Source organism: Canis lupus, chromosome 21 (assembly GCF_048164855.1).
Source record: "Canis lupus baileyi chromosome 21, mCanLup2.hap1, whole genome shotgun sequence".
NCBI lineage: Eukaryota > Metazoa > Chordata > Mammalia > Carnivora > Canidae > Canis > Canis lupus.
In genome coordinates, this window is record NC_132858.1 from 11,008,042 (window position 1) to 11,035,912 (window position 27,871).

The following is a 27,871-nucleotide window of genomic DNA, read 5'->3' on the forward strand; positions in this document are numbered from 1 at the left end:
CTGCAGGAAACTGCTGGGAACAGCTAGGAATGGAGTGTGTGTGTGTGTGGGGGGGGGGGGGGCTGTCAGCTTGTATCAGGTGTAAAATGTCTCGGGATGAAAACCTCGCCCACGATGCGTTCAGCCCCAAAGGCGCCCACTCCTCTCGGCCTCACTGAGTTGGAAGCGGTTCTGTGTGCCTGGGGGTGGGGGCTCCCGCCTGTGAGGGATGCAGTTTGCGCCACAGACCTTGGAGGCAGGACACCGAGCACCGGGTCCGAGCCACGCGGGGCTTCGAGGTCCAGGGGCCGTCCAGGGGCCATCCAGGGGCCTGGGGCCCCGCGGGTCCACGGAGCCGCCAGGCAGAGGACCGAACAGCGCCCCCTCGGGGGCATGTGGGCGACGGCGGCAGGCCAGGACCGGGGGGGCCACCCCAGGGGAAGGAGGGGCCCGGGACAGGCGACTCCCGACGGTCTCCGCGCGGCCGCCTCGGGGCGCGGCTGGGGCGCCAGCCTCCCGGGGGCCAGTCTTGCCCCTAGCCCTGCGCCCCGGCCCCGCCCCCGGCCCCGCCCCCGGCCCCCGCAGCAGGCCCTGGCTCTACCCCGCCCCCCGGGCCCGCAGCCCGGCCGCGTACCAGCTCCCGCCCGGTTCCAGCTCCGGCCCCTGCCCCCGCCCGCAGCCCCGCCTCACGCCCGCCCCTGGCCCCGGCCTCTGCCCTGCACCGCCCCAGCTTCGGCCCCGCCCCGACCCCAGAGTGCTGTGCGCGGCGGCGGCGCTCCAGCGTCCTGGGGCGGGACTTCCGGCGGCGCCCGTGAGCGCCTTCCGGCCGCGCGCGACGGTGGTCCGGCCGGCCTCCGGGACATGAAGGTGAGCCCGGCGGTGGCCGGCCGGGGTGGCGTCCGCGCCCCGCGTCTCTGCGGCTGCTCCTCCTTCTCGCCCTGCCCCAGTTCCGCGCCGCGAAGTGGGCTCGCGGGGGACGCGTGTGAGAGCAGGAGGCGCGCAGGGAGTGAGCGCGGGTGTGAGAGATGGAGCGTGGATGAGGGGGTGAGCGTGTGGGGGCTGTGAGTGCGGGTGTGAGCGTGCGGGAGAGTGGGGCTGGTGTGAGGGAGGAACTGGTGTGTGAGAGCGCGGCATGAGCGTGCCGGAGAGTGGAGCTGGTGTGTCGGGGTGTGAAGGACTAGTGTGAGTGTGCGGGTGTGAGAGAGGCTGGTGTGTGAGAGGGGTGAGCGTGTGGGGCTGGTGTGTGAGAGAGGGTGTGAGCGTGTGCGGCCTGTGAGAGAAAGGGTGTGAGTGCAGGAGAGTGGGGCTGGTGTGTCGGGGGTGAGGGGCTGGTGTGAGGGAGGAACTGGTGTGTGAGAGCGCGGCATGAGCGTGCCGGAGAGTGGAGCTGGTGTGTCGGGGTGTGAAGGACTAGTGTGAGTGTGCGGGTGTGAGAGAGGCTGGTGTGTGAGAGTGTGTGAGTGTGTGGGGCCTGTGAGAGAAAGGGTGTGAGTGCAGGAGAGTGGGGCTGGTGTGTCGGGGGTGTGAGCGTGAGGAGCTGGTGTGAGAGCGTGTGCGGCCTGTGAGAGAAGGGGTGTGAGCGTGCAGGAGAGTGGGGCTGGTATGTCAGGGGTGAGGGGCTGATGTGAGGGTGGAACTGGTGTGTGAGAGTGCGGCATGAGCGTGCGGGAGAGTGGAGCTGGTGTGTCGGGGTGTGAAGGACTAGTGTGAGTGTGCGGGTGTGAGCGTGAGGGGCTGGTGTGTGAGAGGGTGTGAGCGTGTGGGGCCTGTGAGAGAAGGGGTGTGAGCGTGCGGGAGAGTGGGGCTGGTGTGTCGGGGGTGTGAGCGTGAGGGGCTGGTGTGTGAGAGAGAGTGAGCGTGTGCGGCCTGTGAGAGAAGGGGTGTGAGCGTGTGGGAGAGTGGGGCTGGTGTGTCGGGGTGTGAGCGTGAGGGGCCTGTGAGAGAAGGGGTGTGAGCGTGCGGGAGAGTGGGGCTGGTGTGTGAGCATGCAGGCGTGAGCGTGTGGGACCTGTGAGAGAACGAGTGTGCGAGAGTGGTGGTGTGAGAGCCAGTTTGTGCAAGAGGGTGTGGGAGTAAGTAAGCACCTGAGTAAGAGACAAGTGTGAGCAGCACGCTTCCTGTGACTGAGGTGCGTGTGACTGCTGTCCCCAGAGGCCAGGCCAGAGTGCGGGGCAGGTGGCCCGGTGCTTGTTGGGGTGCACTCGGCCCTGGGCTCAACAGCTGTAGACCTCTCACACTGGAGGGTGACTCGGCGGCCTCTTGCTTCCCACAGAGCCAGGGGACTGGGTTGGTGGCACAGCTGGACCATGAGCTGTCTGTGGCATCCTGCGTCCATCGCTCCGTTGAGTTAGTGTAGTGCGGTGGTCGTGCACTGCAGCTCCTTCACCTCTGAGTGGGATTTACTTTGGTTCCTGTGTCCCGGGTTTTGATGGGTGACACGTGGTCAATAAATGTCCCAGGGCTGTGCTCATCCTGCCTCTTACACTGCCTTCACTTCCCAGAGTGCGCTCACACCTCACCCAGGAATATAGTTGGCTCCGAGACTTGTGCTTAAAGGTGAGAATGCGTGTGACTGACCGTTTTATCACACTTGGTGCAGGAACAGCCCTACTCAATCAGAAAATTGGCTCATGGTCTAGCCGCGTTTTGGTGACACACAGGGCACGTTGGTTACTGTTTCTCAAACTGCATATTACTGAATAATGAGACCAATTGATGGATAAAAATCAATTTTCTTTTTTTTTTTTTAAGATTTATCCATTTGTTTCAGAGAGTGAACACACATGCATGCACACGAGTGAGGGGAGGGGCAGACGGAAAGCAGACTCCCCGTTGAGCATGGAGCCCAACATTTGATCCCATGACCCTGAGACCATCACCTGACCCAACACCAAGAGTCAGATACTCAACTGACCAAGCCACCCAGGCCCCCTTAAAATCAGTTTCTTAAAAACGAAATAGAAGAATTGTCAGTGCATCCCAGAGCAGGGTTAGCTCTGGTTAGCGGCTTTCATTTGACGCATACATGTATGCACATATGGCACATGCACACATGTCCTGGGCTATGGCACATTCTTAGTGTGAGTCTCAAAACATTTGAAAGTTACTGTTGTGACTTGCTGTCCTTTGGTCAGCACACTTGGAGTCCCTGGAATAGTGGGGCTCCGTTGTTAGAGCAGATCAGAGACGCCTGCCTCCCAGAGGCCCACTAGGTGATCACAGACCTGAAGCGGTCACTCCACACTGCACTCTGCAGGCCCCTTGCTGCCTAAAGGAGATCATTGCATCTGTGGAGGAAACTGCCGTAAGAGCAGGGCTCTGTGGAGAGCACGATGGGAGAATTTGTCCTCGGGCCTCAGGTAAAGTGGCCAGGCCCACGGTGCACAGCAGGGAGCCATCAGAAGTGCCAGACAAGGGGCCTCACTGCTGCTCGAGCACCCCACGTGTCATGGCAGGTCACCTGCTGTGTTCTCACCACCTTGCGTCAGGTCTGAAAAGTTCATGGCCAGTTAGGGAGTAGCCTGGCATTCATGAGTAGCTGGCTCATAAAGCCATCACGCCTCATCCCAGGGCTGGCCACCAGGCACAGTCCAGTGCCACCGGACCTTGAGCTCAGTCTGGCTCTTTCTGTTGCCCCCTCCACTGGGTTCAGAGGGGATCCATCTCACTTCTTCCAGACCAGTCCCATCTCCACCCTTTCCTCTTTCTTCCTTCTCCATAGTGTGAAATCACAGGGCAAGGAGCAGGTGAGCCACAAGCAGAGGGGTCTTTGGGTGGGCAGGCAGCAGGTGGGGTGGCAGGCCACGGACCAAGGGTGAGAAGGCTGCTGGGGCACACCGCAGGCCACTGTGGATGGCTTGAGGACCGCCCTCCTACTGGGTTTCTCATATCTTCCATCCTCGAACCCAACCTCCACCCTGGAGCTGAGGAGGAACCTGAGGTCATGGAGTGGACCCAAGGGGGCTAGGGTCAAAGATGGGGGTGCCTGTCTGAGGAATCCTCCCCCTACTCTACATGGCTCCTACTAGCAGATGCAGTTGTCCCTGCACGCACAGCTGTCCTCTCAGCTCTGCAGCCCCCTACGCAAACATGTTTGTTCATGTTGTTTTTCTGCCCTCGTGGGGCCAGGCTTCCTAGAGTCAGCCCCTCATAGCTTGGCAGCTGAGGTGTAAGCCTGACCAGGTGTGTTCTGTGTAACCTGCCCTCGGCTGTGACAGGGAGCCCAAGTCAGAGCTGTGGCCCCAAGATGGGAGGGGGCGGGGACTGTTGTTCTTGATGACTCTGATGCCAGGAAGTGTCGCTGAGGAGGTGGGGGGAGGATGACAATCTGGGCCTGGGTCTTTGTATCCATCCCCACAGCCCAAAGCTGTGCGGCCTGTGGTGCACCATGAAGGGAAGTGGCTGGAAAGGAGGTTTTGGAGGAGGTGAAATCAGGCTTCTGGCCAGGACGTCAACAGGGTGAAGGGGATGAGGGGGTGAGTCCTGCGGAGATCCTGTCTGCCAGCACCTGACAGGGCACACCCTGCCCGACTGGGGCTCTGGAGACCCCATAGCCAGAGGAAAGGCCATATGCCTGCCTGCTGGCAGGAGGCTAGGCTGGCTCCCCGGGGCCTGCAGGGAGTGGCTCTGCCACTAAGTGACTCCTTAGGTGGTCTGGAAGGGGCAGTCCGCCAGAGCTGTGCGTCTGGGGACCAAGATACTCTTCACACTTACACACCTTAAGGGCTCATTAAGGACTGCAGTCAGCCTGGGCCTGCTTGTTCCTTGACTGCCTTGAGTGAAAAACGAGGCGGAATTGCCGGGGGAGAGGGGTGGAGGCAGAACCTAAAAGTAAACTGCAAGCTCATAGAAGTCCAGGGTAGGGAGGCCAGAAAATAGAGCTAAAGCCAAAAAGACACACAATGATCAGCAGTTCAGATAGCCTCCTCTTTTACTTTTTAGCATCACCCTTTCTGTACTCTCTCTGTAGGTGTATGTGCACATGGGAATTCTTACATAAAGCTGGGATCCTGTTGCATATGTACATTTTGTAACATGTGCACTGACCGGTGCACTGCAAGCATCACAGTGCCTGTCCACAGGGTACGGAAGTGCGTGTTAATCTGTTTATATGGTGCTGTGATGAACCTCCTTATGCGTTTTCCATGTAAGTGCAGAAGTCCCCCAAAGTGTAATTTGTGAAAGGAAACCTAGGTTGGAAAGTATATTTATGAATAGATTGTCATCCAAAAGATTTTCACAAATTGAATTCCCAGCAACAGCTCTTGAGAATTGCTGCTGTCCCAGGTCCGCGCCATCAGTATCATTCTCTTTAGTCCTCACCAACACTGTGTCAGCTCCTGTGATTGCTGGTGAGGCTGAGGTGCGGTTTCTAGGGCTTAGGGCACCTCTGTATGTTAGAGGGTGTCTCTGTGAATTCCAAGGTGCCTCTGCACATTCCAGGGGAGCTCTGGGTATTCCAGGGCGCCTCTGCGTGTTCCAAGGGATCTCTGTGTATTCTGGGAGACCTCTGTGTATTCTGGGTGCCTCTGTGTGTTCCAGGGGGTGTCTGTGTATTCCAGGGTGCCTCTGTGTATTCCAGGGGATCTCTGTGTATTCCAGGGTGCCTCTGTGTATTCCAGGGCGCCTCTGCGTGTTCCAAGGGATCTCTGTGTATTCTGGGAGATCTCTGTGTATTCTGGGTGCCTCTGTGTGTTCCAGGGGGTGTCTGTGTATTCCAGGGTGCCTCTGTGTATTCCAGGGGATCTCTGTGTATTCCAGGGGAGCTCTGGGTATTCCAGGGCGCCTCTGCGTGTTCCAAGGGATCTCTGTGTATTCTGGGAGATCTCTGTGTATTCTGGGTGCCTCTGTGTGTTCCAGGGGGTGTCTGTGTATTCCAGGATGCCTCTGTGTATTCCAGGGGATCTCTGTGTATTCCAGGGGAGCTCTGGGTATTCCAGGGCGCCTCTGCGTGTTCCAAGGGATCTCTGTGTATTCTGGGAGATCTCTGTGTATTCTGGGTGCCTCTGTGTGTTCCAGGGGGTGTCTGTGTATTCCAGGATGCCTCTGTGTATTCCAGGGGATCTCTGTGTATTCCAGGGGAGCTCTGGGTATTCCAGGGCGCCTCTGCGTGTTCCAAGGGATCTCTGTGTATTCTGGGAGATCTCTGTGTATTCTGGGTGCCTCTGTGTGTTCCAGGGGGTGTCTGTGTATTCCAGGGTGCCTCTGTGTATTCCAGGGGATCTCTGTGTATTCCAGGGTGCCTCTGTGTATTCCAGGGGATCTCTGTATATTCCATGGCGCCTCTGTCTGTTCCAGGGGATGTCTGCATATTCCAGGGTATCTCTGCGTGTTCCAGGGGATCTCTGTATATTCCAGGGTACCTCTGTCTGTTCCGGGGCATGTCTGTGTATTCCAGGGGATCTCTGTGTATTCCAGGACACCTCTGTATGTTCCAGGAGATCTCTGTATATTCCATGGCGCCTCTGTCTGTTCCAGGGGATGTCTGCATATTCCAAAGAATCTCTGTGTGTTCCAGGGGATCTCTGTGTATTCTGAGGCACCTCTGTCTGTTCCAGGGTATCTCTGCGTATTCCAGGGGATCTCTGCATATTCCAGGGGATCTCTGTGTATTCCAGTGGATCTCTGTGTATTCCAAAGCGCCTCTGTCTGTTCCAGGGTGTATCTGCATATTCCAAGGTATCTCTGCGTATTCCAGGGGATCTCTGCATATTCCAGGGGATCTCTGTGTATTCCAGGGCGCCTCTGTCTATTCCAGGGGATCTTTGCATATTCCAGGGGATCTCCGTGTATTCCAGTGGATCTCCATGTATTCCAGGGCGCCTCTGCCTATCCCAGGAGATCTCTGCATATTTCAGGGGATCTTTGTGTATTCCAGGGCGCCTCTGCGTGTTCCAGGGGATCTCTGTGTATTCCAGGGGATCTCTGTGTTTTCCAAGGCGCCTCTCTCTGTTCTAGGGGATCTCTGTGTATTCCAGGGTGTTTCTGCGTGTTCCAGGGGAACTCTGTGTATTCCAGGGTGCCTCTGCGTGTTCCAGGGGGTCTCTGCGTGTTCCAGGGGATCTCTGTGTATTCTAGGGAATCTCTGTGTATTCCAGGGTGTTTCTGTGTATTCCAAGGTGTCTCTGTGATTCCAGGGCATCTGTGTATGCTATAGGCATCTCTGTATCTTGGGTGTGTATAACGTGAGGTACTTCTGCATTATGGGATATCTTTATGTTACAATGTGTCTGTATTACATAGTATCTCTATTATGGGGTATGCCTGGCTTTACAGGGTATTTAGATAGCATGTCTGTGTGGGGTACCTGGTGGGTGTTAGGGAATAAGAGGTGACTACACCTTCGTTTCCTATATTTTTGTAGTAGAGCGTTTTTTATTAGAGCGTCTTATTCTTGATTTGTAAGAGTTCTTTGCTTATAATGAATAGATGACGGATAGGAACACATTGTGAAGTATGTTCTAATTTTTTTTCTGGTTTATTATCTCTTTATACTTGTTTTTTTGTTTTCTAAATGAAAGTGTCACATTTCTATGTAATGAATTCCATTGGTGTGTTCTTTAACCTCCACACTGCTGATGTACTTGGAAGAGCCTTCTCTATCCTGAGTTAACAGAGGCAAGCACTCTTATTTTCCTCTAGTCCTTTCCGTGGCACTGCTCTTTCACACTTAATCTCTCTAGTAGCCTGTAGTTCTTTGGGTCAGTGGGGAGCAGCCACCGTTCTGGTTGGCTGCCTCTGGTAAGGGTAGCCCTGAGGCAGTGGGGGATGGCACTGACTAGCAGCAGGGAGGCCCCTTTCTGGGCATCTGAGGAAGGAGGGCCCAGCAGTGCCAGAGGCTGGGAGGGCCGCCAGGGTGGGCCCAGGGTACGGCTCTGTCCTGGGGCCAGTGCCCAGCCTAGTGCCACAAGGACCTAGGCCCTATGAGGTGTTCCATTTGGCAGAGGGGTCACCTCACACTCCTGGTGGTCACGTGCTCTGCTCTCCCTACAGCCCCCTGGCCCCCGAAGTTGGACCGCACTGTAACTTCCACCATGAGGATGCTGCTCAGCATGCTCTGGCTTGCTCTGGCCTGCAGCTCTGTTCATACTACTCTGTCAAAGTCAGACGCCAAAAAGGCTGCCTCAAAGACGCTGCTGGAGAAGGTAGGGGTGGTCTGGGGGTTGGCCTCTTCCTGGCCCTTGGGGTTGAGTGCTGAGGCCTGTGATGTAACACTCTGTAAGCCGGGAGGCTGGGGCCTTGGCCTCCTTAGGTGGCCAGCTAGTAGTGTTCAGGACTCCGGCTGGTGGCCTGGGAGGGAGTAACTTCTGGCGCTGGGGCTGATGGTGTGCCCACCCCTACTGGCTCGGATGTTGGCCCTCACCTCGCCTCTGCTTCTCCCCATGCTCGCACTCCCATCCTGCCTTGCAGAGCAGTGGTCAAGCAGATCAGACAGATGGGCTGTGCTTTTGTACCGTTTTTCTGGGATGGGAGAGTGAGTCCCCAAGGATTGTCAGCTCCTCAAGGGTGGGTCTTTCCTGGTGGTCTCCGGTCAGCAGCACCTTATTCATTACAGGACACAGTGCCTGGCTGATCAGAAGACTTGCTATTCCTCTGGGTCCCATGTTTTACATGTGGTTGGCAGGCCCTGACTACTTTGTCTTGTTGCTTTTGTTTTAGACTCAGTTTTCAGAGAAACCTGTTCAAGACCGAGGTCTGGTGGTGACGGAGCTTAGGGCTGAGGATGTGGTTCTGGAGCATCGTAGCTACTGCTCACCGAAGGCCCGGGAGAGGCACTTTGCTGGGGACGTCCTGGGCTATGTCACTCCAGTAAGTAAGTCCCTGGGGAGGAGAGAGAGATCTCAAAGGCAAGGTGGCCACTGGGATCTGTGTCCTCACTTCATTGGGTTGCTGCTATGCAGGTGCAGTGGTAGAGGGGTCTCCCGACGAAGTGACAGCTGTCCCAAGAGTTTTCTGGGGGCTTGTCCCATGTGGCATAGGTGATCCTGTTGTGTCCCAGTTCAGTCTCTAGGGCCCTTTGTCCCCAGCTGCAAGCGTGCTCACTTGTTTTCCATTTTCTGCCAGTGGAACAGCCATGGCTACGATGTTGCAAAGGTCTTCGGGGGCAAGTTCACACAGATCTCACCTGTGTGGCTGCAACTGAAGCGGCGAGGTCGGGAGATGTTCGAGGTCACAGGCCTTCACGACGTGGACCAAGGTTCTCATGTTGCTGCTCATCTGTGCTCATCCTGAGGGCCCAGGAGGGTGTGAGCGCATGTCTGTATGTGTGTGAGTGTGAGAGTGTGACCCTCTGTCTCGTTTTGTGTGTGTGTGTATGAGTGTGAGTGTGAGAGAGAGAGAGACTATCTGGCATTGGCCCAAGCCCTGTCCCCCTTGGCAGTTTGTACACAGGGTCCAAGGAGGAAGTGTCCAGGAGGGCCCAAATGTCTTGACAGCTACTTCTGTGAGCATGCGCCCAAGTTTACATAGCCATCCCCCCTTTTGGGTTTAGAGAGAGGGTGTGTTAGCTATTTCTGGTGTTCCAAGACCTAAGGCCGTCCCTCAATACTGGGAGGGAGGGCAGTGTCAGAGGACACAGGCTGGGCTGCAATGGGACCTGGACCTTAGGCACTCTTTAGCTCCAGGAAACAGTCCCAGCCCCCTCAGAGGCCACTTTTCTCCAGATGTGGCCAACACCATCTCCTTCCGCCTAGTGGCCCAGTGGTCTGACCTGCCCTGGAGGCTCTGCAGGGAGAGGAGAGGGGAAGGGAGGAGGGAGAAAGGAAGAGGAGGAGGTTGACTTACAGATTCTCTCTTGCTGCTTCCCCTCTGCACTTCCACTGCAGGGGCCCCAGCATTTTCTACGTTGGGGGAGGAGTGAGTCTTCATGTGAGTGAGTGGCTGTGCCCCTGCATTGACTGTTGTCTTCCTGTCCTACAGGGTGGATGCGGGCGGTCAGGAAGCAGGCCAAGGGCTTACGTATAGGTAAGTCCAGTGGGCCTGGGCTGTTAGGGTACCTAGCCCTTAAGCTACATGCTGTGAGGTAGAGGCCCTGGCAGGACCAGACTGAGAGTGTTGCCAACCCTACCCTGCCCAGTCCTGGAGCTTACAGCTGGCAAGAGTTTCCCAAAGTACAGTGGTATTAGTAGGGTCTAGAGATTGGAGCAGGGGAGCAGGTGACAACTGAACAGAAGGAGCCATGGGCAGTAGGGCCAGGTAGGGACCCATCAGGGTGGAAGACGGTCCAGCAGAAGCCAGGCAGTGAGGAGCTAGAGGAGCTGGGGTCTGGGCACTCAGTGACTTGGTGTGTGAGGGGAAAAAGAGGTTGGCATTACCTGATGCCCCTCCCTTGCCAGGCCATGTGAGTGCTCAGCGGTGTGGTCACTCTACTCTGCTGGCCAAGGGCTGCCCTGAGGGCAGGGCCAAGTACAGAAGGGTCACAGTCGCTGTGTGGGTCTATCCCCCAAGTGCCCCGACTCCTGTTTGAGGACTGGACTCATGAGGACTTCCGGAACGTCTTGGACAGTGAGGACGAGATAGAAGAGCTTGGCAAGACCATGGTCCAGGTGGCCAAGGTGAGCCTTGGCACTGCATGGGGCCAACACCGGCTGCCCTAGGCTTCCTCTTGAGCACAGAGGTCCTTCGTGCTGGGGAGGCTTTTCTTGGGTGATACCCAGCTGCCCGCTGCCCTCCTGGCCCTTCTCGCCCCCAGGGGTTGGGGTTGGAGCGGCATATGAGTAGACAGGACACATGAGGGCTGATCCCTCTGCTCCTGGCTCCTGTGGGGACCCCCACACTGCTCCCTTCAGAGGGGCTTCTGAGCCTGCCATGACTTCACTGCGTGGCCGGCTCTGTTGCCTTTCCACCTGTCCCTCTGAGGTCGTTGGAACCTCTTCAACTGCCCTGTGCCTTTCAGAGCCAACACTTTGACGGCTTCGTGGTGGAGGTCTGGAGCCAGCTGCTGAGCCAGAAGCATGTGTGAGTGGGCTCTGTGCTCTTCCTGGCCCCCTGGTGTCTTGGAGGGAGGGCCACTGTGGGGAGGGTCTTCCTCCCACAGTCTACACTTGGGGGCAGGGATGACACCTCAGAAACAGCCAAGGGCCAGCGTCTGGCTCTGACCACGCTGCTTTGTCAGCCAGGATGCCTGCATGGATGGTAAAGGGAGTATGATAAGCGTCACCAAGAATGCCGTGTGGGAGAACTATGGCCCAGGCGGTGATGGCAATGTCAGGCTTGGGCATAAGCAGGAACTCCTTTGCTGAGTGTGATGGAGCTTTCCTAGGGACATTGAGAAGAGGTCCGTTGAGTGTGGCCACAGTCATCTTGGACAAGAATCAGCCTCCCAGGCCTGCAGGTTCTGTGTGCTCCCCTTGTGGTGGCACCTACCTGCCTGTGACCACAGTGACCAGGCAAGGCAGGAGTGGTGAGGTGTCACCTGCAGCAGCCACCACCCTCTTCTGGCAGGGACATAGGGGGTCAGCCCCACAAAGGACAGGGCGGCTACCAAGCTCTCCTGCCCAGGGTATCTTGAGTGTTCACCTGGCGGAGCAGTGATGTAACCCACACAGTGCTGGGGGTGTCAGAGGCTGGTTGCCAGCTACCCCCAGTTCTGGAACTAGCCATCCCTTCCCTTTTCTGCCTGAAAGACTCCCAGCTCAAAGCTGCCCCCCCACCCCACCCCTTCTTTCTCCATGCCTCAGCGGGAGCTCTGGCTTAGGGTGGCCCCCCTTCTGGCCTTCTGCAGCTGCAGGCCATTCTCTGCCCACTCAGAGGCGGTGTACCCAAGCAGGTCTCCTCTCACCGGGTGCAGGTGGAAGGTGTGCTATTGGCTTTCATCTGTGCCTGGAGACAGGCATGCCTGGGGGCTCCTACCCACTTGGGCCAAAGCCCCGACTCCTGGGAGGGCTCTGAGGCCCAGTTTGTGGGGGAAGAATTGGTAGAGATTGTGAGAGCCAAGTTGAGGGGTTCCTTGTGCATGCACAGGGCCAGCACATCAGGGGCCCCGGCTCTTGGCCGAGAGACCCTCCTCACCTATCCCCCCAAGGCTGTGCCGTGATCCTTGCAGGGCAACGGCCCTGACGAGGCAACCTCCCAGCACCTTCTGAGCAGAAAGAGCAGGATCTTCCCCTGAAGCTTCTTACCAGACAGCTTCATTCTGCCCTCGTTCACAGCAGGCAGCACGGGTTTACCTGGGCCGTAGCCAAGATATAGCAAGCATGTGATGAGGGGGCAGCCAGCAGGGCAGTCGGGCCAGGTGGATGGAGCAGAGAGCAGCCAGCGTGACAGATGTCTCTGGGCACATTGCTACGTGGGAGCCGTCTCCCAGGACAGAATGGGCCAAGCTGTGGTGTGGCATGGCATGATGAGAACATTTCACAAGGCCATTGCTCTCCCCACCCCCCAGCCCCTGCCATGTCACCCTCATTGAGGCTTGTGGCTAGGTGTTCGAGGGTACTGCTTCTGTCTGCAAAAGTCAGCCTGGAAAGGCCGTTGTGGACAAATGCTGTGGGGCACATGGCCTATGTGGAATGGCAGGGACAATGGTACAGCATCTCCATAACACCCTGGACTCTGGGTCCCCCAGGCCTCCCACAGAAGTCCTCTGGAGAGGACCAGGTGGGCTGAGCAGTTGGAGCAGTCAGGGATGGTGCCCAGCTCTAGTGAGTGGCCTGGTCCCCTCCCTTCGTACCTAAGGTGTGGCAGCCTGTTCTGTGGGGGCACAGGTGGCCACAGGTTCCCACCTGGTGGGTACTGCCCCAGGGGCACAAGACCACCCTTGCCTTCTCATAAGCATGCAGTCCTAGGGCCATCCAGAAAGCCAGGAAAGCAAGTGACAGTGACAGTGTTACAGACAGTGTGACATCTATGGGCAGAGCTGATGGGGCACATGGTCCCCAAGGGCTTGACCATACCCCAAGCCGCCTCCTTGCAGGAGAGACACCGTGACACCAGAGATCACTCCTGCTGAGCCGTGATCTAGCTGTACCCGTCCTGTTCTTGCCAAGACAGCTGGGGCTGCACCTGCAGCTGTACTCTGCACACTTGTGTGGGGTGGGGCCTGGAGGTGGGCACTGGGCCCCACGCCCTGGCCATGCAAGGGTGGCCAGGACAGCCCCACTGTCCCTGCCAGCGAGAGTCTCAGTGCCTTAGACCCTCTGAGCTGTGTGTGGAGGATGGACTCCCCATGCTCTACAGACTAGGGCCAGGCCAGAGGGAACACACAGAGCTTGGGCCTGCCACCTTCAGGGCTCATGGACACTAGTCACTTTACGGTCCTAGTCCTCACTGTGTGGCCTGAGGGGAGGGGAGTTGCCTGATAGGTGGTCCCCGGAGCCGAACTAGTCCCCATTCCACTGGGCATACCTGCCGTGCCTCTAGGGGCCAGAGGAGCCCATGACTCCAGCTCCCTCTCTCTCCCCTACCTGCTGGCCCACTTCCTTTTGAGATGTGTCCAGACACAAGAGGAGAGTGATACCTGATGCCCACCCCAGGTGTTACTTCCGTGTGCCCCGGGACTGGGGATGCCCCCTACCTAGGACTGAGACAGACGGCTGAGTCTGGATGTCTTCCAGGCTGGGGGGGTGCCACATGAGGGGGGCTGGGTAGTTGAGGCCTGTGCTTTGGGGTGTTAGGCTAGGACTCCCCCTCAAGCCAAGACCTGGTTGGTGGAGCTGCCTTCACTATGCTGGTCCTGAGGCACCTCTCAGGTGATGCGTGGCACCCAGTAAGTCTTGTGGCATTCATGGCCTGCGCTGGCCTGGCCAATGGCAGGTCAGCATGCTGGGCACATGCATGTGGGTCTTTTCTCACCCTCTGGCCACACTGTCTGGGAGAGTCCAGAGGTGGTGGGGGTGCTGCCCAGACACCCCTTTTTTTCCCATGCTATTCTCAGGGTGACTCTGAGTGAGGAGGGACAGGGACCAGCCAAGTTCTGAGTAGGCCCAGTTTGGGTGGAGAATAACCCCCACAGGACCTGCTGGGCTGCCCTGGTGGTCGAGCATCTGCAGTGCACAGGGCCACATTGGAACCTTCTAGGGCAGAAAGTGCCCGTGAAGGGGTGTGTGCCCTGTAGCGGGTCTGGGTCCAGTGGCCTGACTTCTTGTTCTTGATCTCCTGGTTCTTTGCAGGGGCCTCATCCACATGCTTACCCACCTGGCTGAGGCCCTGCACCAAGCCCGGCTGTTGGCCATCCTGGTCATCCCTCCGGCTGTCACTCCGGGGTAAGTGCCATGCTTGCTGGGGGTGGAGTAGATCCTTCCTGGTCAACAGCAGCCCCGGGTGGGTAGACACTGGATGCTAGAGACGGGGACCCAAGTCAGCCACGACAGCACATCTTCACAGGTCCGCAGTGGAAAGCTACGCCCTTCCACCCAATTGTTAAAAGACATCAGAAGTTCACAAATTTGAGGGGTGCATCTTTTAGACACTTCCATTCTCGGCTGCAGCCCTGGAGCTTCACCACACTGCAGGGCTTTAGGATGAATCCAAACCTGCCATGCCCTAGGCAGGTCAAGGCTGTGTGGTCACACCACCTCCTTCACCGTCCTGACTATTCACCCTTCCCAGCCTGGTGGAGGCAGCCCTTCTGGAACCTAGGGAACAACAGGCAGCCTAGGCCCACGTCCCCTCCACCCAGGGTGTCACCGGTGCTAGGCACCAGGGATGCTCCAGGTGGGTTGTGAGGACCAGGGGTAGACCGAAGGTCAAATGGGAGGGTGTTGTTGGGGAGGAGATTGCAGGTTGACGCTGGGCCCCCACCGTGTGGAGTAGCAGCAGGATGGTGTGCCAGTTTGTGGGAGCAACATGGGTACTCCCCTGGGGAGCTGGGGCCTGTGATTTCTAGCTGTGGTTCACAGGCTGATGGGCTCGTAGAAGTGCCTGTGGGGCACTCTAGCAGCTGAGACAGATATTCCCTGTCAATAGCACCTGCCTGGCCCTCAGGCCCCACCGTCCCTGCTGCATGCCGGCAGAGACCATGGGTTGTACATGTGGCTCCCTTGCATCACCTGGGCATTGGCCTGCTGTCTGAGTGTCCTCCCCACATTTTCTGGGTCCCCAGTGGGGAGGGTCCCACATGCTGGCACCTCCCTCCTGGAGCAAGGCAGACTGCTCAGCCTAGGAAAGAGCCCAGCTGGAGCCCCACCCGTCCGTCCTTCATCTCACATGTACAAACACACGTGCACATCTGTGTGTGTGTGTGGGGGGGTACTTGTGTGTCCTGAGGCTGGGTCCAATGAGGCAGAGGCTCTTATGGCCACCTGAGGTTAGAGCTGGGGCTGGAAGAGCAGCTTTTGCTCTGGGGAGGTTGAGGAGCAGACCCTCTAGAATCTGTGAGCTTGGCTGCGGTGCTTGGCACCCATTTCCTGGGTCTCCCAGTTTCTGTGCGTGGTTTGGGGAATGGGGTGCTTGGCCAGGTTAAGACCCTGTCGCCTTTTGTGGTCAGGAGCCGTCTGTGGAATGGGTGCAGGAGATAAGCTCCTCAGAGTCTGGGGGCATCTCCTTGGGCAGAGGGCTGGTGGGGCTGGGGTGCCTGCCTGCAGCCCTCTCCGTAGAGCCTAGCAGCTTCTAGCACATACATAGGGCAGGGGTACAGAGGATATGCTGGAGAGAGTGGGAGCGTCGGGTGCTGGACGCCCCTCAGGGCCACTCCCTGGGCCTGGCCTGGAAGGCTGCAGTGGGGTGCATCTTTCCTGCCGGCGCCTCTGTGTCCAGGGATTCTTACCCCCAAGCTTCTGGCACCTAGGCAGGAAGTGGATGGCCTGCCTCTCACCCTGTGGCCACCAAGGGATGATATACCTTCCAAAGGCAGCTGAAGGGCGGTGTGCAGACCACATGGCCAGTGTGGTCGGGGCTCAGGGTGGGGGTTCTAGGCATCCTGGTTGGGGGGGTATGGGCCTGGTCTGTGCTGTCCTGGCTGTATGCCAGCCCAGCGCTTTTCCCCCAGGGCTCTGGCTGGTAGTGCCCGGCAGGAGCTCATCTTGTTGACATCAACCCCCCACACACACACTTGCTGACAGCTCCCCAACAGAGAAGCCCAATAAATGCTTCTTATTGACGTCTTCTGCTGCAGAACATAGTCCTGCTCATCATTCACCTCACAAAGGCTGGCTGCTGGCACACTGAACAATAACAGCTCTGGGAGGGGGTCTGCAGGCCTGTGATGCTTTTTCTCTGCTGTGGGCCTGTGTCTGGGACTCTGGGCTCCGGTAGCCATGCTGACCTTGAGCCTGCCCCCAAGGTCACAGCCCTGCCTCCAGTGGAGCTGGCACTCTGGAGCTTTTACACCAGTGGAGACACTAGCTCCAGCTGGAGGAGGAGCCACAGGGTTGAGCAGGCAAGAGGCAGTCAGGGGCTTGGGTGACCAGGCCTATGAGGAGCCGACGTGGGTGCCCTGAGAGCGAGAGTAGGGTCAGTGACCTCTGTCTTCCACATACCATCCCTGAGCTGCTCTATCAGGGCGCTCTGGGGGTGGCGTCCAGGGACTGGGCTGGTGAGGGGCAGGACTTGGAGTTTACCACTAGTAGGTGGCTGGTCTGTGGCGTCTTGGGGAAGATAGCAGGGAGGGTCAAGCTGCAAGCCTGTGGCCACAGGACTAAGAAGTTGGGACAGGATCCTCTCTGAGGAAACTAGAGGCACACTGCACATGTGCTCTTTAGCCATCTAGAGAGGGAACAGGGCTGCAGGATATTTGTGGGCCCCACCTGGAGTGCCCTTCCCCCACTTCAGGTAGCTGTGGGTGTCTCGGGCAGCCACGCTGGGCTGCATGGCTGCCCAGCCTTCCAGGAAGGAAAGATACCCAGGGTTGGAAAGAAGGTGGCTCAGCAAGAAGCATCTGGCAGACCAGGACCATCCCAGGAGGAGAGGTGTAGGGGCCCAGCTTGTGGTAGTAGGCTGGTACGTGTGTGGAGGACTGGTCCGGAGGAGCTGGATGCCCCGGGAAGGGTGCCCGGCTGGGTACAAGGGAAGGTTGGGTTGGGAGACAGACTCCATGAAGCCTAAAGCACCTCTGACTGGGCAGCTGCTGAACTTGGCAAAGGAGGAGGGACTCCAGTAGTTGTGCCTGATGTGAGCCTGGTCCAGACTTCTCCGGCAGGCATCTCTATGGTGTGGACTTCTTGGGGCAAAGTATTAATGGGAGAAGGGCCTTGAAAAACCAGCCTCCCCGACCTCCATGGCCGTCATCAGGAGTGTCTGCTCTGAGCACTGGTGGGCCCATGGCCACGAGGCCTTCTGCCACCTGGAGGCCTCCTCCCAGCTCATTTCTCACTGCCCCTTGCCTGCCTGAGTCCTGTTCCCAGCTGACCTTCCCCACACACCTGATCCTGGCATTTCTGGGACCCTGGGTGGGCAGGGAAGGTGTCTAGCACCAGATGCCCCCCTGGGCACTGTGGGGACTAAGACACGGGACTAAGGGGTGCGCTCCCCGCTGGACCACCACACTGCTGCCCACAGCCCTGCCTTCCCTCCTGAGCCACTGAATCCAGCAATGGCAGGGCCTAGGTGTCTGGGGTCCTCCGTGAATGTCTCACCTGGAGATAGGTGAGCCTTTGAAATGGAAAGTGTCTTCCTAGAGCCAATATACATGCCTTTCTTGTGGCACCGCAGGGCCGAATCCTAGAGGGTACGAGATGTGTTCACACACCCACCTGTTGCCTGTTTTCCTTCTGCTGGGCTCTAGAATCTTCCGCCTTACATTGGGGGGCTTGTCCCAAGTGTGGCCTCAGGGAATATGGCTGTCCTGGCGCAGCAAAGCATCTGCCCCCAGACGTGTCCCTCAGCACCCTATTGTGTCTGATGCTCATCACTGAGTTGGGACTACGAGGTTGTGGCCTGCCAGCACTGCTTATCTTCTGGTCCTGTAGGTGTCCCATGTCTCGGGGCCCTGGGCCTGGCATCCTGGCTGCTTCCCCAAAAGGCAGCTGCTGGAGAAGCTCTGCCCTGGGTTGGAGTGGGGCTGCCTTGAGACAGTATCTCATGGTCACCTGTGTCCCATTGGATGACCATCTTTGAGGTCCTTGCAGTGAGACACACTTGACCAGGGTTCCTGGGGTGCAGGCTAAGAAGAGGAGTCCTGTCTCTACTCACAGTGTGGAAAGCCACACACCCCCAACCCCCAGGATGTGGCATTCTTAGGGGTTGCTGCAGGCAGAGCAGGCAGGCTAGTAGATGGACACCTTTGGGAATGAGGTGATCCCGGAGCTGGGCTGGTCTCGCCCTTGGATACACAGCGAGGAGGGTGGGGACAGGCAGGAAATGAGCCTTTGCTTGACCACCAACATTGGGCTTGATGTTGCCTTCTCAGCCTACCCCTGCTCTTGGAATGTGCCCTGACTCCGTCCAGGGCTGTGCCCCATACCCGAGTGACATGTTACTTTCCAGGAAAAGTGGCCTGCAGTCCCCCAAAAGTGGAGGGAGGATGGGGCATGGTCTGGGAGCCCCTACAGCCAGTTTGCTGTGTCTTTAGTTGGACTAGGGTGTCCACTGGGGCGGGGCTGGCCAGGCTGTGAGAGATGGGCAGTGGTAATTTTGCTTACCGTTTTGCAGGACTGACCAGCTGGGCATGTTCACACACAAGGAGTTTGAGCAGCTGGCCCCTGTGCTGGATGGCTTCAGCCTCATGACCTATGACTACCCCACAGCACAGCAGTGAGTGTAGGCACTAAGGGGCCCGGTGGGCTCCATGACTTGGTGCCGGGGTGCTCTCTTTGGGGCCTGGACATTGGACAGGCAGAGGGGCACAGCCTGGCTTCCCACCAGCGTGCTTAAGGCCACACTTCTATCAGCTTTTGGTTCCAGGGATACGGGGGGCCTGAAGCCCATAATTGCCCCTGCATTGGGCAGCCTTCACATTTTCAGGGCATGGGATAGAGGGCAAAGGACAGCCCTCATGGGAAGACCATCCTGGGGTGGCCATCTGGGCCAACATGGTGGCCATTGGCACTGGGCCTGCCTTGTTGCCAAGAATTGCTCCTGTCGGCAGGGCTTGCTGCCTCCAAGGAAGCCTTGGGTGTAGGCAATGTCACAGTGCTGCCCATTGCTGCCTCACCCACCCCGGAGGCCAGGGCCTAGCGGATGTGGACAGAGGTCCAGCTGGAAGGCACTGCAGAAGGCCTGCTGTCTGCTGCCCTCCTTCCCACTGCGCATGGCCTCCTGCTGCAGCCTGAGTGCCCACAGTACACGCCATGACCTCTGCCTACTGCTGAAACCCACTCCCTCACTCCTGCAGGCCTGGCCCCAATGCACCATTGTCCTGGGTTCGAGCCTGTGTCCAGGTCCTGGACCCCAAGTCCAAGTGGCGGAGCAAGATCCTCCTGGGGCTCAACCTCTATGGCATGGACTATGCAGCCTCCAGGGATGCACGCGAGCCCGTCATTGGGGCCAGGTAAGCCCAGGGCCCCCCACAACATAGGGTGGCTGCCTGTGCAGGCTGCGCCCTGGGGCCTTTATTCCAGTGTCTCCTGCAGGTGGTGCCTTAGAGCCAGGGAGCGAGCGGCCTGGCAGGGCTGAGCCTGTCAGGTTGGGGGGGTACCACCCCAGGGCCGCAGCTGGGATGCCCCTTGCCGCCCTGTCCGCAGGTGTGCAGACTGCCTTCCCAGTACAAGTGGCAGGTGGGCCTGGCCTGAGAGGCCCTTGGCTCTTGCACATGTGCATACTTTCATGGGTCATCTCGCATCCAAGGAGCCCTTCAGGTCTCTTGCCTTTCAGTTCTGCTGGTGTCACATTCTTTTAGCTTTGTTTTGCTTTTATTTTCTGGAAGATATTTTTGCTAGATGGTTGATTCTAGGTTATTCCATCTCCATCTTCCTGCCACAGCCTGTCCAATGAGACAGCGATGGCACAGCTTGGTTCTGGTGTCCCTTCGTGTGGTTTTATGTGTTTTGCACTTGATTTTCATTGACTTTTTGGGACCTGTATGTTCATACTTTTAATGAAATTTAGAAAAATTTTGGCTAGTTTCTTCAAATACTCTTTCTGTCCTTTTTTTTTTTTTTTTTTTTTTTAAGATTGTATTTATTTATTCATGAGAGACAGAGACAGACAGAGGGAGAAGCAGGCTCCATGCAGGAAGCCCAGTGTGGGACTCGATCCCGAGACTCCAGGATCTGCCCTGGGCTGAAGGCAGGTGTTAAACTGCCGAGCCACCCAGGGATCCCCTCTGTCCCGTTCTTTTTCTCTTTCGGGCCCTTAAATATGTGTGCCTGGTCAGTCGATGTGTCCCCTGTCCACTGACACTTGTTATGTTTTCTGTTCGTTTGCATCAGAATTGTCAAGGTCCCTGGTCACTTGTGTGCTGTGCCTCAGGTGTTGTCCCCTCCCTGCTCACATCCAGAAGTGGGTGCTGGGCTTTTTCTTCCATGTTTCCTGCCCTTTCCAAGTGTGGGCTCTGCTGTGACAGCTGCTCCCTGAGTCAGGCCTGCCCTGGGTCCAGTTAGCTGGTAGCTTTCCTGCCTGTGCATCTGTCTGGCCGGAGCTCTGTAGACCACGTTAGACACCAGACATTGTGAATTGTGCCTTTTGGGGCACTGGGCATTTTGGCAATCCTGAATCTTCTCAGCCTTCATTTGGGGCGTCTGGAAACCATGTGAGCCGGCCACTCTTCTGGAGAACTGTCCTGTTTGTGGACATTGGGTTCAGACCCTGTGGCCTGGGTGTGCTCCTGTTGCAGCTAGCTGTCCTTGAAGGGGAGGGGGGCGTCTCTGCAGGTGACCCCGCAGACCTGCCGCCACCAGAGATGTGACATGTCAGCTGGGGCCTGCTGCCCCACCAGGCCTCTCTATGGCTGTCTATACTTGTAGTCCATGGCGACTCCCTTCAGCTGTTCCATGGTGGAGGGCTGCTTGGCCTTTGGCTAGACTCAGGGGTCCTGAGGGGTGCTTGCAGCTGCCTACCCAGAGGGGTGGGGGCTTCCCTGTTTTCTCCTGCCCCTTTCCTGATTCCTCCAAGCCCCTCCTGCTCTGAGGGTTGGGCCTCCAGGACAAGGAGAAATACCCATGAGGGGCATCCTGAGGGGCTCAGTCAGCCAGCACTACCGTACAAACTGCAGACACTCACTGTCCTCCATCCTGGAGGCCAAGGCCCAAGGTCCAGGCAAAGGCAGGTGGGGTCCTCCTGAGGCCTCTCTGCATGTGTGTGGATGGCCATGCCCTGAGTCCTCATGGGGTCGTCCCTTCATGCGTGTCTGTATCTTGATGTTCTCCTCTTTTTTTAAAGATATTATTCACTTATTTGAGACACAGAGAGCGCGCACAAGTAGAGGGAGTGGCAGAGGCAGAGGGAGAAGCAGATTCCCCACCGAGCAGGAAGCCCGACACAGGGCGCGATCCCAGGACCCTGAGATCATGACCTAAGCTGAAAGCAGATGCTTCATCCACTGAGCCCCCCAGGAGCCCCAGGATGTCCTCCTCTTACTAGGACCTCAGTGACCACGAGTTGCCTCAAACCCCCTCTGTAAAGACCCCATTTCCAGATGTGGCCACATCCTAGGGTGCTGGGGGTCCGCAGTCCAGCATTGGAATCTGAAGGACACAGTTCATCTCTGCCACCACCTCAGGGAGAGAGAGTTATTGTTTATTAACTAAATGTGGGCCTGCAGCAGCATGTGGAGTGGATCAGGCTTGGTTTTTTTTTGTTTGTTTGTTTGTTTTTAAGATTTTTATTTATATGACAGAAAGGGAGGGAGACAGAGCGAGAGCACAAGCAGGGGGAGCCAAGGCAGAGAGAGGAAGAAATAGGCTCTCTGTTGAGCAGGGACCCTATGCCGGGCTCGATCCTAGGACCCTGAAATCATGACCTGAGCCAGAGGCAGCCGCTTAACCAACTGAGCTACCCAGTGGCCCCTCATCAGGCTTGTTAACCCTAGTCTGGCAGTGAACCCCATGCACGCCCAGCCTGAGACATATGACAGGCGGCCTCCACTGGCCGCGAGTGTCTGGCCCCTGACCATTGGAGGTGAGGAGACAGGGCCTCAGGGACAAAGGTGTGTGTGAGTATGTGTGCACACACCACCTGCCCTCAGATATGCCTGGGACGGAAGGCTGCACCCTGTCCTGTTCCTCCCCAGCTGTGCCCCACTGATAGGTCCGGGTGGGAGTCAGAGGAGGGAGACGGTACCACTCCAGCTTGTCTAAGGGCGGTGGCTTGGTTGGAGAGTGGTCTAGGGGCTCAGCGGCATGGCTGGTTTGCGTGTCAGGTGAGAACCTGCTGCCCTGCCCAGTCAGGCTGGAGGAGGCCACCGCCACTGCCCTGACTCTGCCTCACTTTGGTGGGAGCAGGTGGCAGCTCAGCGAGGCCTCCCGTAGGTCAGACCCGGCACAGTGCTGAGGTGGCAGGGCTGTGGCTCATGCACCTCCAGGGCACATGGGGTCAGGCAGCGGTATCCACTTTGGTCCTGCCTAGTGGGTTGGTCCTATAGAGAGCGGCTGAGGGGCCTTGGGTGAAGGTGACCAGTGTGTGGCAGGCAGACAGGTGCAGAACTGCAGCCTCCAGGTGGTGACCTGAGGCTGAGGATTTTGTTTTGTTTTGTTTTTTATTTACTTACGATAGTCACACAGAGAGAGAGAGAGAGAGAGGCAGAGACACAGGCAGAGGGAGAAGCAGGCTCCATGCACTGGGAGCCCGATGTGGGATTCGATCCTGGGTCTCCAGGATCGCGCCCTGGGCCAAAGCAGGCGCCAAACCGCTGCGCCTCCCAGGGATCCCTAGGCTGAGGATTTTGAAGCAGCAGGGGTCATGTCTGATTCTAGGGAGGGCCATAGTGTAGGGCTGCCCCAGATTACCTCCACAGAGGACCTTGCTGTGCTCCTGTCCACGCCGGGCCTCCACCTGCTCCGCTGTAGAAGGGGACTAGGCCTGGTGCCCTGAGACCAGGCAAGAGACTCTGGTCCTATAGTGGCTCCTGGGTTTCTCCTCGTGCCCCTCTTATCCCTCTGCTCGTCCCCCTGTTCCTGGGCGATCTCAGGCTGAGGGCACAGGCTGCACCGATGTGCCATGTGCCTGTGCAGTGGGGTCAGGGTGGATACAGGTGCCCCAGGGGGCCCGCCTCCTGCCTGGCTTTACCCTCCCTTGGAGGTCCCCCCTGGATCCTGGCAGGCTGGGTGCCATGCCCTCCACAGTGGGCGGGAGAGGCTGTGCCCCAGGTCATGGTAGGGTGCCTGCAGTAGAGGGATGGGGTCCTGGGGAAGGGCTTCTCACTGGCCCAGGGACAGTCAGGGCTGTTGCTGCAACACGAGGTCCTTGAGCCTTGAGCCCCGAACGAGGTGTGGAGGGGCAGACATGCGGCCCTCCGTGTGGTCACTCTCTACAGGCCTCCACGCAGTTGGATTCACGTTTAGGGGATCTTTACTAAAGTGGGGTCTCAGGCAGAGCACGGTTCCCACACAGTACCTTCCCTGGGGTTCATGTCACAGTGAGCCACCCCTGTGGAGGGGATCAGGAGGGATGTCCCCTCCCTCCATGAGATGGAGTCAAGCCTAGGGAGGGGTCACAACCCCCCCAGGTCAGTCCAGAGATGAGAGCTCCAGTCCAAGGACAGCAGCAGCTCCTGCTAGGAACAGAGGACACACAGCGGGTGATGGGTGCTGGCCCATGTGCCAGCGTGAGCACCCCTGCAACACCAACAGGGAGGTGCCCCTCAGGCACCTCTGGGTCTCACTCCACCTCCTTGCCCCTGACCTGATTTTTCCAGGCAGTCAGTCCAGGTATGGGGTGCAGGGGAGCCCCACAGTCCCTCAGGCTCTTCAGCCTTCATGCTGACAGAAGCCTGAGAAACCTGTTTCAGGGTCATCTGCCATCCTGACTTGGCCTCTCCGACACTTGGGACCTAGATCCTTTGTGGCAAGTGTCCCTGGTCCCTTCCAGGGAGTGCGGGATCAGCCGCCTCACCATCTGCTCAGCCTCAGAGCCAAGAGCCCATGGCGGGGGCAAGAGGCCAGCTCCCTCAGGCCTGACATGTGGTCTCCTGGCCTCTGCCAGCCAGGCCTGGGCTCTGGGCCTTGCCAAGGGTGCCCCAGGGGGCGGGGGGTATGATCTGCAGTGGCTCAGTTTCCCTCCTGACTTACTAGTCTCTGTTGGCCATCCCTGGGCAACACACGGACCTCTTGTGACCATGGAGCTCCTTTGTGTGTCTCAGTGACTCCCAGCTTTGGAGAGTCTGGGTAGCTGTGAAACACACACCCACCCCAGGATGTGAGGTGGTCTAGGTACTGACCTGTAGGTCCCCATACCTGCAAAGCGCCTTTCCTGAGAGGCTGTCTTACTTCCCTGGCAGGCCAAGATGTCCTCTGGGGCCTGCAGCCCCCACCCTGCTGGGCCTCTCCTGCCCCTGCTCAGGGATCCTCCCCTGGACCCCAGTTAAAGCCAGCCCTGGCTGGAGCACAGCCAAATGGGTCCCTAAAGGGCAGGTCATGCTTGGCAGTCTCGAGAGCCAGGGCACCAGGGGTCACAGGCATGCAGGGGCTTGGGGATGGATGCTTCCCGCAAGGCCAGTCCCTGTGGCAGCCCTGGGCCTCCCACTCTCCCCGGTTGAGGACTGCAGGTCCACATGAGGCCCCATGGGCAGGGAGCTGTGGGGTGAACCACGCAGGCACAGCTGCTCTGCCGGTGTTGCTCTGTTGCACCTCGTGTCACTCCAGCCGCCTGGAGAGGCTGACTTTCCGTGGCTTTTTGTCCGACTCCATGCCCTGCTCCTGTCTGGATCCTGGACCTCCTTGGGCACCTTGCTTGGCTTCAGGGCACCCATTGGCACAGTTCTGTGGGCATCTTCCACTGTGGCTGCTGTGTCCTACTGAAGGCCACCATCCCAGCCGGGCTGGGGGAGCCCTGCTGCCTGTGGGTGGGGCCTGCCACCCAGGCTTCTTGTGTCACCCACAGAGAAGCAGCTGGCCTGGCATCCGCTGGATTCATGGTGTGGTCCTACATCAGGGAGACCCTACTTTGTGCACCCCAAGAAGACTGTCGCCAAGGGCACGGCCCCAGCTGCACACCATGGGGCCCTCAGGGATGCCGAGTTGGGCAGCCACTCCAAGGGAGCTCTGGGTTGGCAGGGGCTAGGGCATGGTGGCTCTGGCTGCAGCAGGAGTGGTGACAAGGAGAGGCCTCTGGGCATGTGGGTCCCACCCTTTGTGTTTATCAGGCCAAGGCCCTCTTGTCCTGGGAGGTCAGGGGTCTGGGGTTCGTGTAGGTCCTAAGGCCAGCTTGGCAGCGGTCCAGTACAGGTGGTTTAGACTCTACCCAACCTCGTTTGCCTCCGGTCTCGTAGGGGCAGGGGTCCCTGTTAGCGTGCAGGGGGACCTCAGGCCCCACCACTGAAGGCGAGAAGCCACATGTCAGTTTCCTTGGGAGTGAGGGGGCCCCTGCGCCCCTCTCATCCTCTTCGGGGTCCTCCCTCCCTGGCTGGGGTGGGTCCTGCACAGACATGCCCTGATTTTCTGTCTCCTGCTGGAGTCCTCTCTCTTAAGCAGCCTGCAGGTGGTCTCTGTGCCCCAACCCCTGCTGCCCCCACTGGAAGGCCCAGGAATATCCTCTCTCGGGTGTCCCTGCGTTCTATGGCGTGTTTTCACCAGGTCTTATGCAGAGTCCTGTCTGGCCATCCTGGAGCCCTCCCATCTGAGCCTTGTCACTTTTGGGGGGAAACACCCTGCACACCCCAAAACTCAGCATGGCACTAAGTTGTGCAGCCAGCCCCTCAATCCCACATTTTCTTCACCCAAAACAAAGCCCGGGACCCTCTTAGCACCCCTTGCCCCCCCTCCCCCCATGACCAGTGACCACTGACCCACGTTCTGTGAGTTGGCCTGGTGTGGACAGTTCCTTGGAGTGGAGCTGTGCACTCTCTACTTGAGGCCTTGCACGTGCTGATTTTGGGGAAACACTCAGGCCATATTGTTGAAATATTTCTTACTTATTTCTGTGCCCAGCTCCATGCTCCCTTTGCTTCCCAGGCCGGCTCCTCCCAACCCGGCTCCATCTGCACCCTGCTCTGCATCCTTCCAAGGGGCCTCTCCCCACTGGCTTCTCTGTGTCCCCGGGGCCTGCTTGGTGGTTCCCAGGGCTGTGCTCAGGCAAGCGTGAGGGTCTGTGTGGCCCCAATCAGGGCACCCAGAGGGGAGGGACTGAACCCTGACACAGACTCCAGCCTCAGCAGCCCCCAACCCAAGGGCCCATCCACCCCCCTGCCCCCCTGGACTTTTCTCACAGCCACCTAGCACGGGATCAAAAGTCCCAAATAATATTAATGAACAGAGGGGTGTTTTAATTACTGATCATTGGATGCTTCTGGATGGTGGGAACTGCAGGGCATAGCAGGTGCCCGTCCTGTCCTGCCTGCCCCCATGTGGCCACCAGGGAGGACTGCACACAGACACTGAATGTGCCTTACTGACGCATCTGACCTCGGGAAGCCCCCTGTGCTCTGCAGCCTCAGAGCCTTGGCTCCAGCAGTTAGAAAGGGCTGCTCTAGGCTTAAGGCAACTCCAGAATATCCTGGCCTCTGGAAGGGCCCAGAAACCACTGCTGCAGCCTTCTGTCCCCAGAGCCAGGCTGGGGGGCCACAGGACCTCTGGGAGCTGCCCCTTCAGAGCCTGTTCTTCCTCTGAGGCCTGTGGTTTGCCCTGAACACCCCTCACAGCTGCAGATGCCACTGCCTCTCCCGTGGCACTCAGCAGTGCCCACATGGATGCTCATGGAGCAGGGATGACACTGCATGAGACCCAGGTGGGACATGCAGCCCTTTGGTACTGTCCCACACTCCACTGTGTAGCCCATGGTAGCAAACTTCCAGGTGCCCCCGGGGCTGCTGCTCCAATCTCTGTCTTTTCCCCACCCCCAAGGGAGCTCACACAGGCCTGGGCTGAGGGCTCCAAGCCCTATCCATTGCTCCTGGGTCCAGGGTTCACACGTGGCCCTCACACAGCTGGGCGTGCTGCCAGCACTGCCCGGACCCACAGGGGCTGACAGCCACCCAGTTCTGCCGCCCCTGTGACAGCCTCAGCTGCCTTGCCCCTCTGGCTGTTGGGGCTGTCTCCACTCCCACACCATGCCTTGGCCTCCCCCAGGTACATCCAGATGCTGAAGGACCACAGGCCCCGGATCATTTGGGACAGCCAGGCAGCAGAGCACTTCTTCGAGTACAAGAAGTGAGTGTCCAGGAGGAGGCCCTAGGTGAGGGGTGAGCCTGCCCAGGCTGGCCAGGGGCCCCTGGGGGCACAAGCTCTACCACCACCCCTGAGGGCTGGGCCAGCCCAAGGAATAGGACCCGTGGAGGGGACTTTCAATGGGATCTGAGATCTCTGCTGGAAGCAGAGGAGGGGCCAGCACTCCCTTCCACTTGGGGTGGGGGTGGTGGGTGGTGGGAGAAGCAGAGGTGGGCAGCAGGCAAAGCCTCGTCCTCTTTTGCAGAAGCCGTGGTGGGAGGCACATCGTCTTCTACCCAACTCTGAAGGTACGCATGGGCCGGCCTTGATGCTGGGGGTGAAGCAAGAGGTACAACCCCACCCTATGATGACCCTTGCCCTCAGTGAGGCTGTGGTGAGCGGTGGAGGTCAGCACAGGTCGGACCTGCTACTGCCTGGTGGCAGGGGGTGCCAGAGGGTGAGAGGTGGGGCTGACGCCTGCCTGTTGGTCCAGTCTGTGCAGGTACGGCTGGAGCTGGCCCGGGAGCTGGGCGTCGGAGTGTCCATGTGGGAGCTGGGCCAGGGCCTCGACTACTTCTATGACCTGCTCTAGGCCTCGCTCCAAGCAGATAGGTGCTTTCCTAATCGTTGGAGTCACTTGACATGCGAAATACAGACTCTTCTGTTTTCCATTCAGTGTGTGCTACGGTCCCCGTGCAGTGGTGAAGGGGTCCTGGGAGCCAGGCCTCTTCACCAGCGATGTGGGGAGGGGCCATCCTGGCGGGGTTGCCCAAAGAGCGCAGGCC

At 58.4% G+C, this 27,871-nt stretch overlaps 1 protein-coding gene across 3 annotated transcripts; it reads left to right on the forward strand.

Annotated features, from left to right (window-relative positions):
- Window positions 1–714: 714 nt before the first annotated feature.
- Window positions 715–27,757, forward strand: CHID1 (chitinase domain containing 1). 3 transcript variants are annotated; one of them, XR_012013791.1, is made up of 13 exons: window positions 715–846; window positions 7,972–8,123; window positions 8,638–8,787; window positions 9,043–9,175; window positions 9,898–9,942; window positions 10,426–10,532; window positions 10,874–10,935; window positions 14,085–14,177; window positions 18,502–18,603; window positions 19,184–19,339; window positions 27,009–27,114; window positions 27,352–27,394; window positions 27,580–27,757. XR_012013791.1 is itself a non-coding variant. In XM_072790479.1 (13 exons), the coding sequence occupies exons 2-13, from the start codon at window positions 8,013–8,015 to the stop codon at window positions 27,676–27,678; spliced, it is 1,182 nt and encodes a 393-aa protein (XP_072646580.1). In that variant the 5' UTR covers window positions 715–846; window positions 7,972–8,012; the 3' UTR covers window positions 27,679–27,757. The 3 variants fall into 3 exon arrangements, 2 of the variants coding, with proteins under 2 accessions (XP_072646580.1, XP_072646581.1); XM_072790479.1 differs by having other exon boundaries at window positions 27,009–27,089; XM_072790480.1 differs by lacking the exon at window positions 715–846 and adding an exon at window positions 7,573–7,596 and having other exon boundaries at window positions 27,009–27,089.
- The last annotated feature ends 114 nt before the right edge of the window (window positions 27,758–27,871 follow it).